The 14,753-nt window shown below is 41.0% G+C and overlaps 1 protein-coding gene across 3 annotated transcripts in view; it reads right to left on the minus strand.

Moving 5' to 3' along the window:
• The window catches only part of LOC140516104 (U1 small nuclear ribonucleoprotein C), a 34,779-nt gene extending 20,936 nt beyond the window's left edge, over nt 1-13,843 (minus strand). For 2 of the 3 annotated variants that reach the window (XR_011971292.1, XR_011971291.1), the window contains exons 1-3: nt 13,570-13,843; nt 11,234-11,302; nt 994-9,494 (exon numbers count right to left, since the gene is read on the minus strand). Coding sequence is in view for 1 of the 3 variants with exons in the window: in XM_072627064.1 (XP_072483165.1) it covers nt 8,960-9,376 (417 nt within the window). In the remaining 2 variants the exon portion in view is untranslated. Of the gene's footprint in view, nt 1-993; nt 9,495-11,233; nt 11,303-13,569 lie in introns of those variants that run through there. The other variant, XM_072627064.1, reaches the window with a different exon arrangement.
• Nucleotides 13,844-14,753: the final 910 nt, after the last annotated feature.

Genomic DNA, 14,753 nt, shown 5'->3' on the forward strand with positions numbered 1-14,753 from the left:
AGAAGAAATAGATAAAATAATAACAAAGAGTAAAAAAGAGAAACAAAATGAAAAGTCAGCCTTTTGAAAATGTCAGGAAAATTGATAAATCATTAGCAAATGATCAAATAAAAAGGGAAAATCTAATTATCGAAATAAAAAATCAAGAAGATGAATTGAAAGTAGAAAAAAAAAGCAATGATAGGTAACCATGATACACAACTATATGCTATCAAAACTTGGAATATCACAGGATCACAAAATTATACCCCCACATATAACAGAGTAGTGATCATACTGCCTGGGGCTGAGGATCTCCAAGGACTGGAAAAAAATACATCTCCTCCCCAGCTGGCCCATTGTACTTTGATAGCTCTAAGAGGAAGTTTTCCTGGACATCAAACCTCAATTTACTGCTTTGTGAGTAATTCATTGTTCCTGGTCCTGCTCTCCAGGATCAAAGAAAACAAATCCATCACTCTTTCACATGACAGTTTTTGAAATACTGGAAAATAATTATTTAATTCCCTCAGTTCTCTTCTCCAGGCTAAACATCTCTAGCACCTTCAACCAATCCCCATGTGACATGGACTTCAGCTTCTTTACCCAACTGGCTGCCCTCCTCTGGGAAGTCTCCCATTTATCAATGTCCTTCCTAAACTGTGGCACCCTGGATGGCACATAATACTACAGAGGTAATCTCATCAGGGCAGATTATACTAATGTTAACACACACCGATTACAAAATCCCTGTTAATCATTTCTGTTCCATCACTTCCAGGGTAAAGATCATGGGCAGAAGACAAACAAACAAACAAGAAAAAGAAGAACTGAACAGCTCAGTAGTCATGGAACGCAGGCAGTAAGCCAGTTCCAGCTTCCTCTTACCCCCCAAAGAGTTTAAAATACTATTTTAATCTTAGAGTCCTTTCTTTCCCTCACGAGCCTCAGTTCATTCTGATTCTATTTTTAGTGGACCATACCACAATCTTAAGTTCATTCTCAGTTACTTACCCTTCTTTCCATCTTCTGTAAATATCTTTTATGAATATAAAGAGTTCCTTGGGCTTGATCTCTTGATCTCTTCAGATGACTCTTAGTTCTGGTCATGGGAATTTAATTCTTTCGGTCTTCAGAATTTCTTCCTTGTGGGTTCTCATCCCTTCTGGGCTGACTTCAAAAGAAAAACTTAGAGGAAAGAGCTGATTTCCTGAAAAATTATAAAAGGTCCCAAATTCTTTGTTAAATGGGATACCTGGGGGGTGGGGGAATGGGAGATACAGAGAGATATTTCAGTCATGGAAAAACAAAAGATAGCAATAAACATTTATTTTAAAAACACATATAAAATATCCAAATTAGCAAAACAAGAAACAGTCATCTAAAATAACCCAATTTCAGAAAGAGAACTCAAACAAGACATAAATGAACTACCAAAGAAGGGAAAATCCTGGTCCAGACAGATTTACAAGTAAATTCCAAACATCTAATGAACAAATATGACCTATGTTACAAAAATTATTCTTATAGTTGAAAAAGTACCCTTCACAACTATGGTTAAAGGTCCTAATTAAGAGAGGTATATATGAAACATAATAGGTATTTTCAATAAATAAATAAAATTCAAGTTTTTTTAAGAAATAAAATCAAGGCAACTAGCATAACAGAAAGGTTCAAGAATAAAGATATTTGGATCAAATATCTTTAGCAAAAGTCTGGTTTCCAGGATAGGTAGGAAATCAACATAAATAAATCAGTCCAAAAGCCATTTTCCAAGACAGAAATGATCAAAGATATAAACAAACAACTTTCAAAAGAAGAACTGCAAATTGTCAACAAAAATAACCCTCCAAATCACTAGGTGATGAGAAATATTAGTTAAAACATCTCTTATGTTTCTCCCCCACCTCATACACAGGCAAAGAATAAAAGACAGTGAATGTTGAAGAGTCTGTGGGAAGACAGATATATTATATGCTGAACCATTTTGGAAAACTACTTGGAATTATGTGAGAAAAGTCAATAAACTGTTATATTCTTTTGACTCAGTGATCCTGAAAAGGGGGTATGAGCCTCAAAGATGTCAAAGACCAAAATACAGCAGCATTTCTTTTGATAGAAAAAAAACCTAGAAAATGGAGAAATGGCTAAAAAACCCTTTAGTAATTATAGAGACCTGTAGTTTCATATATAATCTTCTCCTACTCCACAAAGGATATGGAAGTGTTCATTTCATTTGGTTTTGAAGTTCACAATAGAAAGAAAATGGAAAAAAATTGTATATGTATGTTATGTTTTGATAATAGATTTTCAGACTTTTTCAATTTACTGATTGATTTTGCTGATTTTTCTTCTGCTTTTTTTTCTTTAAAAATATTCTTTACTACATGGGATGACTCTGAAAGGAGTGAAAGGGAGAAATACTGGAAGAAATTTAGAGGATGTAAAAATAGCATCAAAATTTATTTTTAAGAAAAGAAACAGCAGATATGAAGAATTTAGAGAAAAATGGAGGGAGGAGCTATTTGAAGATATGTAGAGGAAAATAAGCAGAATCAGAACTAAGCAGAACAAACACAGTTACTAAAATAACCTAAGCAAAATCCACAGCTGAATAATTAATAATTAAATATAACAAAATTAAATATTTAATGGAATAGTAATAAGTAATAGAAAAGGGTAGCTGAATTCTCCTTCAATGTAATTACCAAAATCAGTCCAGGTAGAACATGGATCCTAAATGGACCTTGGATACATTTCATCTGACCCCTCGATTTCCAGACAACAAAGTTGAGGATCATAAAGGTTAAGTAATTTGCCCAAAGTCTACCAGGCCATTAGACTTCAAATTCTGTTTTTTTTTACTCTATTCGAGATCGCATGCTGTATGACACAACAAACTGCTCTCCTCTCAGTACAGAGGTGGGAAAGTAGAGATACGGAATATTTTTTCCCTATTCTTTTCATCTCCTTTTCTACTTTTAAACTGCCTTCTTTTTAATCTGCCTATTAATCCATGTGTTTTATCCCCTTCCTTAAGTAGCTAACTTTATTCCCAACCAGAGGCCACATTAGTACATTAGCCCTTACATAATTAACCCAGAGGCATAAAAAAAAGGACTCACCAAAACTTGAATGGATAACATGCATAGAGGGCCCTTTGCAATCTCATTCATTCTTTCCCTGGGTCTACACTATAAGTCAGTGGTGCTAATCTTTTTATTACTACTTTATGGAAGCGGAAACTAACACCCTGTCCCATAACCTGGGACAGAAAGAGTGGCAGTAATGAGGGCTGGAAGGGGGAGGGAGTGAGACCCCCCCACAAAGACCAGAGTACCAGGGGCAGGTCACCTGGAATAAATTCGTGGACTCAAGCATTGTTGAGGTCAAGGTAAAGATTTATTACACTTTCGAGTGGGCAAGAGTTCTTAGGGAACAGTTAAAGGGGTAAAGGTAAAATTTATATAGGATATTCTGTGTACCAAATATGCTAACTAGATGTTTCGGGGTGGGATTAGGGAGTGGTTAAGAAGTGGTCAGTTCTCAAAGGAATATGCATTTTTGGTATTTACTGCACAGGTATTTTACCCAGAGTTCATCAGGAAATAGCCCAAGGTGGGGGCTACCTGGAGATGTGGTTGTAGGCCTGAACCAACACTAAGTCAACTAACAGTAAGGGCTGGTTCACAAGTACCAGGTTGCTCTCAGCAATATCTTGTTAGACAAAATAAATATAAGGGAATATATATTATGTCTAAGTCTAGGAGACATATGATTGGTCAATGAGTAGTAAATGTCATTATGACCCAGTCCACAGCCAGTTCAGCCAGTACACAGCTGATTCAGATTAATAAGTTCTATAGGTGCAGCTGGCTGCTGCATCAGGAAAAGAGATAAAAGTTTTGCTGGGAAGGCTGGGTCCTTGGACTGGGGAGAAACTGCCTGGGATAGTATTTTGAGGCTAGGGAGAAATGTGATTTTTAAAGAGAAATGTGATTTTAGAATTGGGGCCCAAGCACCCCATCAGCAGGCCAGTGTTCACTCAGGCTCATTCTCAGGCTCAAATTCAAATAAGGATGACAAGAAAAGTCGAGGGTATAATGAAGCCATTCCCCACACAGTGGAGAATCAAGGGAAAGGGTGATCCCCTCTCCAACCCCAATAAGGTGCAGAGGTGTAAAGGGAACCTCCCACTCCCACCCCAAAATGCCCAGGGATTGCAGGAGAAGGCAGAAAAAGATTTTTCTCATTAAAACCCCACCCTAAGGCCTACCTCGGCTCCACACTCACCTCCACTTGGAAGATATGGTGGCCGCTAGAAGTGCCTTGGAAGGTGGGAAGAGGCACCACCTCAAACTCGAGGTGCTCATCCCCCTCCAGGAACTTGCCCCCCACCCTGCCTATTGCCCTTCCAGGAGTTTTCAGAGTTTCCCAAATGAGATCTCTGATGTTCCTTCCCCAGCCTTATGGTAGGCAGATAAAACAGAGAAAGGAGAAAGGAGACGCTGGGTGTGGAGGAGGGGAACAGCAGCAGGGGTGGGGTGGGAGACAGGGGAAGCTTTAGATTGGGCTCATCTTGGCTAGCCACTGGCACTAACTGGGTGACCCTGTCAAGGGCCTGTACCCTCTGGGATGCCTCACTCTCCCCCATCTGTAAAATTTAATTCTTCTATGCAACATGACTAATGTGAAAAAGTGTTTAACAAGAATGTATTTTGTGTGGAACCCATATGAGAGTGCATGTAGGGGAAGGAGGAGGCGAAAATTTAAAACTTAGGGAAGTGCTTGTTGAAAACTGAAAACAAATAATCAAAAAAATTAAAACAATAAAATGAGGGGGACGTTTGACTTGATCTCCAGGGTCTCTTCTAACACTGACATCCCATGATAGCTTTATGGCCTTTGGAACATTCCTGAGGATGGGACTGTTCTCCCACCAGGATACTGTTGATGTCCAGTTGCTACTTTGGCCTCATTGTGTGTCCCTCTCCTCCCTACCCCATCCCATCATGGTCCAAGCCCAATCCTAACTTCGTACTGTAGATGTAAGAATGAGGCTGAACTGCCCCATTTTAGCTCTAATACCTTACCTGATTAAGAACACTTTGAATGAACCAAACAAATGTTCTTATCCAGTTACGCTATTAGAGCTAAAATGGGGCAGTTCAGCCTCACTCTTTATGTTGTTGTTGTGTTCGTCCTTCGCTGCCAAAGAAGACCATGCCATCAGACAAATGATGACATGACTTGCACTTGACTTTGTTTTGAGTGAGGGAGGGCTGTGCAGGTCACCAATCTCACTTCTCCTCCAGAGCCATCTGAATCCAGTGACCAGATACTCATCAGGATGACTGGACATGGCCCAGGATGCAATGGGAGACCTTGGCCAAGGTCTATTCATGTACTCAGTGAGGTAACACCCATTCAGTGAATAGGCCTGTTCAAGAAGTAGTCAGGGGATGGCCCCTTTAATGAGGCAAAGAAAAAGAAAGACATCAGGCTGGGAGAGAAACAACAGTTACTACTGATAATCACTCTTAAGCCAGGAGGGTCCAGGAAACAGCAGTTAGGCAGGGGCCTAGTGTTGTCCAATCTATGGGCTTCAGAGTGCAGTGGGTTTAAGGTTTTGGGAAGGGGAAGGGAAAGGGAAAGGGAAAGGCAAAGAGAAAGGAAGGAATCTAGCCAGTAAACCCCAAGTTAACTGAGCATCCTTTGGCCATTCAAATTTACCTTCCTTGGAAGAGGAGAAGGAAGAGGAGGGGGAGACATACAGGAGAGGAGGAGCTGCCACCCATCTAGCTGGGTCCCCATTCAGGCACCTGCATCTACTCAGATTGTTGTGTTCATCATTGCCAAAGAACAACAATCTGGTTACAATGGAAAGTAACAGAGGAAGAACAATGGCCTGAAATCTGTGAAAAGGCAAAGAGGAGAATTTTCTGAAAAATGACACCGAGGGAAATGCCATCACCACAGGGGGCCCTTCAGTGCATTCTGGGCAAATTACCCTCACCTCCATCCACCAAAAATTTCCATTAGTTAGAAACAACAATGGTATTAAGGGGAAGCAGAATTAGGGCAAAACACTCCAAAAGTATGCTCGAGAACACAAAAGGCTAATGTATAGCCCTAATCTACCCAGAATTCAATCATTCACAGTAGAGGGGCCTAGGATGGGCTCTAGCAGAGAGAGCAGAACTCTCTCCACACACTGCATGTCTGCTCAGGACAATGCCACTGCATACCTAGAAAGCATCAGATTCAGGAAATGACCCTAAATCTAGGCCCAGACAAAGAAGAGAATCTTGAAACAAAATCCCACCCTTGGGTCAGGCCTTCCTGGTAGGGGAGCCCACAATACAATCTGGGCCACAATACCTCACATCCATCCAACACTCAACTGATTTTAGTAAGTACATAAAGACTGGATAAACCCTGAAGATGCCTCGTAGTAAGAGCAGTGGAAGGATATGGCTAGGGGAAGCAAAGAGTAGGTTTAGCCTTGCCCTACAATATATCCAGAGCCTGGACTTCCCTGTGCCTGTGATGAAAGTAGGGAAGGGTGAAGAACACTGAAGTAGGTGCTGATATTATTCCCATTTTACAGTTGAGGAAACTGAGGCAGGCAGCAGTTAAGTAACTTGCCCAAGGTCCTACTGGTAGTATCTCCCACAGGATTTGAACCAAGGTCTTCTGACTCCAGACTCTATCCACAAGACCTAGCTGCCCCCATTTGATACCCCACCGCTTTCAAATCAAACAGGAAACAGTGATGTTCCCTGTAGATGTACAGGTTGTTAAATGAATAGGTAGATAGGTATCACAGTGGATAGTGCTAGATTGAGAAGTCAGTAAAAGCTAAGTTCAAATCCTACTTATTGTGTGACCCTGGCCACATCACTTAACTCTCAGCCTCAATTTTCTTATTCGCAAAATGGGGGTAATAGTACTTACTTCACTGGGATTGTTGTGAGGACAAAACCCGTTAATTTACATAATGTCCATCACAAGTTTTAAAACATTGTTAAATTTTATTAAATGCCTGGTGAGGATCACTCCAATTTGGACACATTGACCCTTCTTGATAGCCAAAGGGATATAACTGAGTGCAAAGTAAAACATCTCAACCTGAACACAAAAACTTGTTTGGGGAAGTCTGACAGATTGCTTATAAGCCTGTTTCAGTCAGATTTCCATTCTACAACGTTGACTATCAGATTGGGCAGCCACAAAACCACTAAAGCCTCTCCCTATGCGTGTGTGTATGTATATAGACCAGTTTATTCTCCAACATCAAAGCAGGCACTCATATCAAGTGTTATCTTCATATAACCCCAAGCCTTCTGTCACTCAGGCTTTAACTCCAAGAAGCGCTTTTGTTATGATTCCAGAAGCATCTGAGGGGCCACTTCCTCTCATCTCGGGATAACAAACAAGGCCCTCTCCACAAGACATTGGAAAGCACACATCAAGGAGTGACCACTGCCCTTTCTTAAATAGTACAATTTTTCAGGTTGAATTTCTTCATCCGGCATCATCTTTCTCATAGATGGGCAGTGATGTGAGGTCACAACTATCACAATGAAATTTAGGTATGGATGCCTAAGTTTTAGAGAGCTCAATAGCCTGCCAACAAAGCAACCACTTTGATTCTCTGGCACTCTTATCAGTTATTAAGAAGCCAGAGATGCCAAAAATCTTCACATTTTTTGTAGTAGAACAACCATTCCCACCCTCCTAGTTTCAAGGCAGGGACTCCCATTAAGTGTGCCTTAATGTCATCTCAAGCCCCCTGGAGCTCAAAATTTGACTGAGTGGTGATTTGCAAGGTATGCCTGAATAGGTACGTCAAGAGAGCTCTATCAAAGACAGAGTCAATTTTTGAAAATGCTAAAACAGTCATTACTTTTTATTTTTATATGCCACAATACAAATATAAGCTGCATTTCTGCCCCACTCTTCCTTTTTAAAATTGTTTCTTCTTTGACAGGAAGTAGGAAGTCTCCTTACACGGTTAGAAACTACCCCTGGGGCAGTTTGCAAAAAGAAAAACTTCAAGCTAGCAATAATCCTGACAAAATGCTTTAACTCCCTAAACACAATGTAAATTAAAAACAATTCTGAAGCTTCACTTTATATTCATAAGATTGAGAAAGGTGACATGATGAAAATGGCCAAATTTGGAAGGACTGTGAAAGGATAGGCACACTAATGCACTTTCGGTGGAGTGTGAATTTGTCGAACAGTTCTGAAAAATGATTTGGAATTACTCTAAAAAGTCACTAAAACACACATATCTCTGACTCCATGTTACCACTATTGGCATATAACCCAAGAACGGTAAAGATAGAGGGGAAAGGTCCCATATATACAAAAATATTTATAGCAGCACTTTTTGTAGTAGCAAAGAACTGCAAGCAAACTACTCATCAACTGAGAAACATCAAATGAACATACGGGATATGAACGCAATGGACTATCACTGTGCTACAAGAAATGAACATGAAGAAGTCAGAGAAATTGGGAAAGGCTTGTATGTAACTAACGGGAGAGGGAAAGTAAGCAGATAAAAGAAAACAATTTACACAACAGCCACAATGTAAAGGAACACAACACTGATAGACTTTAAAACCCTGATCAATGCATTATGCAACTGTGACTTCAGAAGACTGGTAAAGTATGTTTCCTTTCCTTTGGCAGAGATGTTAAATTTTAGATGCAGAACGAGGAATAAATTTTAGACACATCCAAAAATGTTGACTTTTTTTCACTGTGCTTATTTATCACAGGGGAAGGGGGGATACAATAGGGAAGGGGGAGATCATGGGAAAGTGACAATGATGTAAAAGAGTGCCCACATTTTAAAAGGGAAGGGGGGGGGGAGAACCCACATCTGAGACCCAGCACCATGATGTTCTGGTGAAATAGAACAAAGAATAGAAAACTGAGAAATGGGTTTCTTTCAATTTTCTCCATTTTATCTGTCTGGTCTAGGCATTGCTGGGCGAGTGGGCACCATCATGGGATGAGGAAGGGGTCTCATCATTGGAGGGCCAGGCATCATAGGCATATGGCCTCCCATGGGCATCCTCATGCCAGGAGGAGGCCCCACAGGCATCATTCCAGGAGGAGGGGGGCCCATCATGCTAGGGTGAGGAGGTGGGATCATAGGCCCCCCTAGTGGAGGAGCAGAGAACAGGTTGGGAGGAATTCTTCCTTGCTGGAATGCAGTGGTTGTTTTATCAATCAGGCTCTGAGCTTGTTCTTCCATCCATTTCTGATAGTAGTCTCTCACATTCTCCTTGTGTTTCCTCCCGCTGCAGTGTGTCTTCCTCACAGATGGAGAATCATGAGTGAGGTATGTATCGCAGTAATCACAGTAAAACTTGGGCATGATGATGGACAGTTGTGCCTTATTCTAGCCAACGTATCTTCAAAACAGACTGGCTGGCTTCCTCACTGTATCTCTTAACAAGTTGATCACATATAAAGCCAACTTCAGGATGCTCTTTCTAATAAAACGAGAGAAATAAGGAGGTCAAAAACAGAAAAAAAAGTTCCACATATACCTAAATATTAAAAGCAACATTTTTTGAGGGTTATCAAAAAAACTAGTGACATTATAAACGCCCATCAACTGGAGAACACCAAAAAGAAGGAATTCAGAAAAACATAAAATGACAACTAACTGCGCTGCAGAGGAAAGAAAACAATGTACACCAGAATTAAAGACCCACAGACTGAGAGATGTAGTGGTCACTACTGCTCATAAGGAAACCTGAGTAACATTCTATGTATGTTTTCCAGAAAACAAAAAATTTATACACAGGCATAGCATACATGCTCTAAGAACAGGTCCAGCAATAGGAAAGGACTCCCTGGCCATTATATTAGTGGAACAAATGAACTGATCAAGGCCTGCAGCTGACCTGACAGTATGTCAAGACTAATCTCATTTCTTTTATACCAATTTTTTTTTATAAATTTAGTATTTATACCTCAATACAAATACAAAAAATACAGTCTGAATTGCATTATAATTTTTTTTTAAATACAGGGCTGCTTGCAGAGTTCTTTACAACATGTTACCAGGCCACAATGCAGCCATTTACCTACTCTTGGACATTTAATTGTTTTTTCCTCCAGTTTGGGTTTTGTTACTACTACATATAATGCTATGAAAATCTCTGAACAGATCTGATTTTGATAACATTTTCAGAATCTTTCCCCAATAACAAGATTATTTGATCAAAAGGTATAATTCATTTTTGAATTTTTAATGTTACACATGTATTTCCTTATTAGATTTGGTCCAATGTGCTAGTCGAGGGGTGGGAAACCTGTGGCCTCAAGATCATATGTGGCCCTCTAGGTCCTCAAGTGTAGTCATTTGACTAAATCCAAACTTCACAGAACAAATCCCCTTAATAAAAGGATTTGTTCTGTAAAACTTGGACAAAAGGCCAAATCCAAGTGACCTTGAGACTGCAGGTTCCCCACCCCTGCTCTAGCCTGTCAAGATCTGTTAGCATGACTCAAACCTCTTATCAACTAAAAACTGATACTCTTCATAAAGGCAAAAATTGTAAAATGGGAAACAAAGATGACCATAGAATAGCTAAATTAATTGTGGTATCTGAATGTAATAGAATACTATTGCTTTATCAAAATCAGAGAAACAGGGTAACTTCAATGTCAATATAGCAAAGTAAGGAGAAACAGGAGTAATAAACCCAAAAACTCTAATAACCCACAATAATAAAAAGACAAAGGTTCCTAGATAACAGATGCTGAAAAGCAACTCTCTCCTTTCTGTAAAAGTGGTGAGGATGCCTCTTATCTCTTCTAGTTTCCCTGCCCTCATCCCTCTCCCTTTTCCTTTCTATATCCCCTCCCTAAACTCTTTTGTATGTCGCTTCTCCCTCCCTCAAATTCAACTCCAGTTAGGACACTGGACATCTAGGAGAGTTACAAAGAAAAAAAAATGCAGAAATATTCACATAAAAGACTGAAGTAAAAGCTTCAGCTCAGGGAGCCTGTCTCCCACCTTTTGGGGCCTCTTTAGTGTGCCCAAACAGAGTCTAAGGTCCCTGAAAACAGGGATTGTTTCACTTGTCTTTTTATTTATTCATAACGGAAAGTATCTAACACATAACGGTCACTTAATAAACCTTTTTTTAAAGATGGAATTGTCACATACCTGTGTGTCCTGCTGTAAACAAAACAAAACACCCATGACATCCAAACTTACCTGACAGATAAAATGGGGCCCAGCTCTTCAGAGAGATACTTGGCAGGGATCCTAAAAAATGGACTGCACCTAACAGACAAAAACAGACTCAACATTATAGTAACAGTTGACATCTATACTGAGTTTTGAGATCCCTTCTTTTCACCAGAATAAATTCTAGGAATTAGTAACAACAAAAAGAGTAAAAAGTCAAGGAAAGAAGCTTGGTGGCACAAAATCTGGGACTTTCTGTCCACAGAAATGAGCTGTCTAAATACTTCAGATAGGTACATGGTTCAAAGTCCATTCCTGAATCTTTCCTCTCATTCTCTCCTCCTCTCTACCAAGCCTATTCATTCACATAACAAGCTTTCATTAAACAGTATTATGTTGCAGGTACAGGTTAGTACTGTGGATACGGAAAAATAAACAAAACAGTCTTTGCTCTAAGGAAGTCTAAATGTGGAACACAGATAAGGAAATACAAAGTATTAAAAGTAATTTTTTTTTTTGAGGGAAGAGAGAAGGAAATCAGGCTGAGCCTCCAATAGGAGATGGTGCTTCAGCAAAGCCTGGAAGAAAGCTAGAGACTTAACAAAGCAGAAGTGAGGAGGCAGTGTATTACAGACCTGGACCATCATTTCCCAGTTTTAGAGCTAGAAGGACTATTGGGTCACTAAGCTATCTCTCCTCTATAAAGGTCAGAGTAAGAAGGTACTTGTTCAGGATCACTACAGGTGGCAGAGTCCAGGTTCTGACTCCAAATCCAGTGTCCTCTAAAGTACCTGCTTTCACAAGGGTCCTGGGATATAGAATTTAGCAACTCCTCAAACCATTACCTGTTTAGCTCTATCCCTATACAATCCCACAGCTTTCTCGGCCAGGTTCTAGAAAAAGTTGTCTACTTCCCTTGCCTCCACTTTCTGTCCTTTCCCGCTCATCTCAACTATTCTTATCTCGCTTCCGACTCATTACTCAACTGAGAGCAGATATGCCAAAACCCAAACTTACTAAACAGATAAGGTAAAGATGTAAGTCTTTGTATTTTGTATTCATTCTCCCCTCCCATATACATTGAGTTGACATTTGAATGCAGAATACCATCTGCAAAAGTCCAGGTCCTTAAGAAACAACAGGTATCATTCTGACCTGCTCCCTTCACCATGGCCAACTAAATACAATCTGGAAATGAAAAGGAAGGAGTATCCCTAGAACACCTAGAGACAAGAATGATTTTTAATGTACAAAGAGAGGGCTAGGAAGCCATCTTGTAAACTGCCACTCAGAACTTGGAGGCCTGCAGTGCCCCTCCCCCTACTAGCCATCCTGAAGACCTACATTGACTATGCCAGAAATACTTGTCATTTGGACTTGCAAGTTTAGCACTTGGCTTTTCTCCTTTTCCTTTCTTTACTGTAGACACCCATTCAGCATAATCATTCACTTGGAAGGACCTTTATCACCAAATGTGGAAAATGAAACGAAACTTATCAATGTAACTAACCACATTTCCTTAATTTAAAACTGACTCAAAGACCCCCTTAAAATGGTGTCTTTAAGTGGCCTGAACTGAATTACTAACGTCAGCAAATCGTACAGCTCTTTTCTACTGAAAAGATAACATTATTGACAAGTGACCTGAGGCTCATATGTTGAGCGGTCCAAGAACTGTTGGAAAAACCAGACTGTTCTGTGGTTCTGCCTTAAAATACTGCTGTGGGAGAAAATAAAAATAGATCGGCCAATATTTCCTAAGCACCCACTATGTGTTTAGAGAGAAAATGGTAAAGTGTCACAGTATCAAACAAAGGGGTGGGGGGGGGGGGAGATGTACCATCAATGAAGATCATAGTATCACCCAAGGCTGAAGCTTAGGGACCATCCTTCCCAAGCCCTTCGTTTTTATGGACAAAGAAGTTAAGGCCCAAAGAGATCAAGGGACTCTTTCAAGGTCACGTAAACAGGGTAGTAAGTGGCAAGGGTCAAATATGAAGCCAAACCCCACGGATTCCAAAGCCCTTTTACCGTTACGTGAAAAGGTTTTGGACGGGTGGGAGGGTGGGGATAAACGGGGACTTGTACCCATGTAGAAGGACCGACAAAGAGCATGCTTGGAGAGGAAGAGGAGGAAGAGAAGCTCGGCGCATGGAAAGGAGGGACAAAGGTAGGGGGTGGCAAGGGTGAGCGCCATGCGGGACGCAATGAATGCCGCAATGGACGCCACAAGGCACCTCCCCGTCCGCTGTCCTCCCCCCACTCACTCCCCCCCTCCTTCCTCTTCGAACAAGGAAGAGAAGAGAGATCTCCGCGGCCGGGGAGCGAGGATCTCTGGAGGATCGTCGCCATGTCCGACTTACCTGAGCACCGAGAAGAGGAGGGCACAACGCCGCCGGCTGCCTGAAGCGCCTGACCAACCGTGGAAGGGAAAGGGAAAGAGAGGAGGAGAGAGGGAAGGAGAGAGAGAGGGAGGGAGAGGCGGCAGAGACGGCAGAGAGGGAGAGAGAACGAGCGAGCGAACGCGCCTAGCTGGCTCTTGGGAGAGAAGGCCGCGGCTAAACGACTTCCGTTAGCTTACGCTTTACTGCGCAAGTCCCGAATTCGGCGGCCTCCAAGATAGGGGGTGGGGCCAGAAGAGGTAATACACAGGGTTGGGCCAATGGAAGGGCGGTGTTTGGGTGGAGGGGGCGGGTGGGAGAGGAGCGGGAGAGGGGAAGGGGAGGGGGCAAGAGAAGGACGTGGGGAGCTGCCTTAAACCCTTCAAACTGGGGAAGTAATCTCTTTTATGGGTTCAGTCCCATATTTTTTGTGAATTAGGAAATTGGCCACCAGGAAAGAATAAGGACTTAGAAAAGTATAAGATTATGTAGCCTGGGAAGACTTAAGAGAGATCATGTGGTCCAGGTACTCACTTTATAGGGGACAAAATGACTTCTGAAAGGAAGTGATACATAAAAGTCCGAGTTAGGAGCTGAAATGGCTTTTCAAGGTAATCACATCCCACTCCTTCATTGGCTAGAGGAGGAAACAGGCCCGGGGAGCAGCAGTGACTCCAACCCATAGTAGGTGCTTAATAAATGTTAAACTGAGTTAACCCGTAGGATCCCAGGGTTATGAATCGAAAGAATCTTTAGAAATCACCTGTCCCAATCCCTTCTTGTAGAAAACTAAAGCCAAAATCAGTTATCTTATTTTTTATTATATTAGCATGACCCACCCACGAGTACAGAATCTCCAAATATTTGTCACCTATTACTATATATTGTTTTTTGCATTTGTAAGTGATAGAAATATTGTGTCTTGGTAATTTAACCCCCAAATGATGCATGAATTTTGTAATTATTTCCAACGTCTTCATTTTCCATTTAGAGAAATTGTGAAATGAAAATTAGTGAAACTGTAACTTAGAAAGTAGATACCTCCAACACCTTCATTTTAGAGGTTAGGAAACAAACGGAGAAATACGACTATTTACAGTATTGTAGAACTTTGAGTTGACACTATCTTCTTCTGCCTCATCTTTTCAAGTGGGAAAACTGAGGCT

The sequence above is a fragment of the Notamacropus eugenii genome, chromosome X (genome assembly GCF_028372415.1).
Source record: "Notamacropus eugenii isolate mMacEug1 chromosome X, mMacEug1.pri_v2, whole genome shotgun sequence".
NCBI lineage: Eukaryota > Metazoa > Chordata > Mammalia > Diprotodontia > Macropodidae > Notamacropus > Notamacropus eugenii.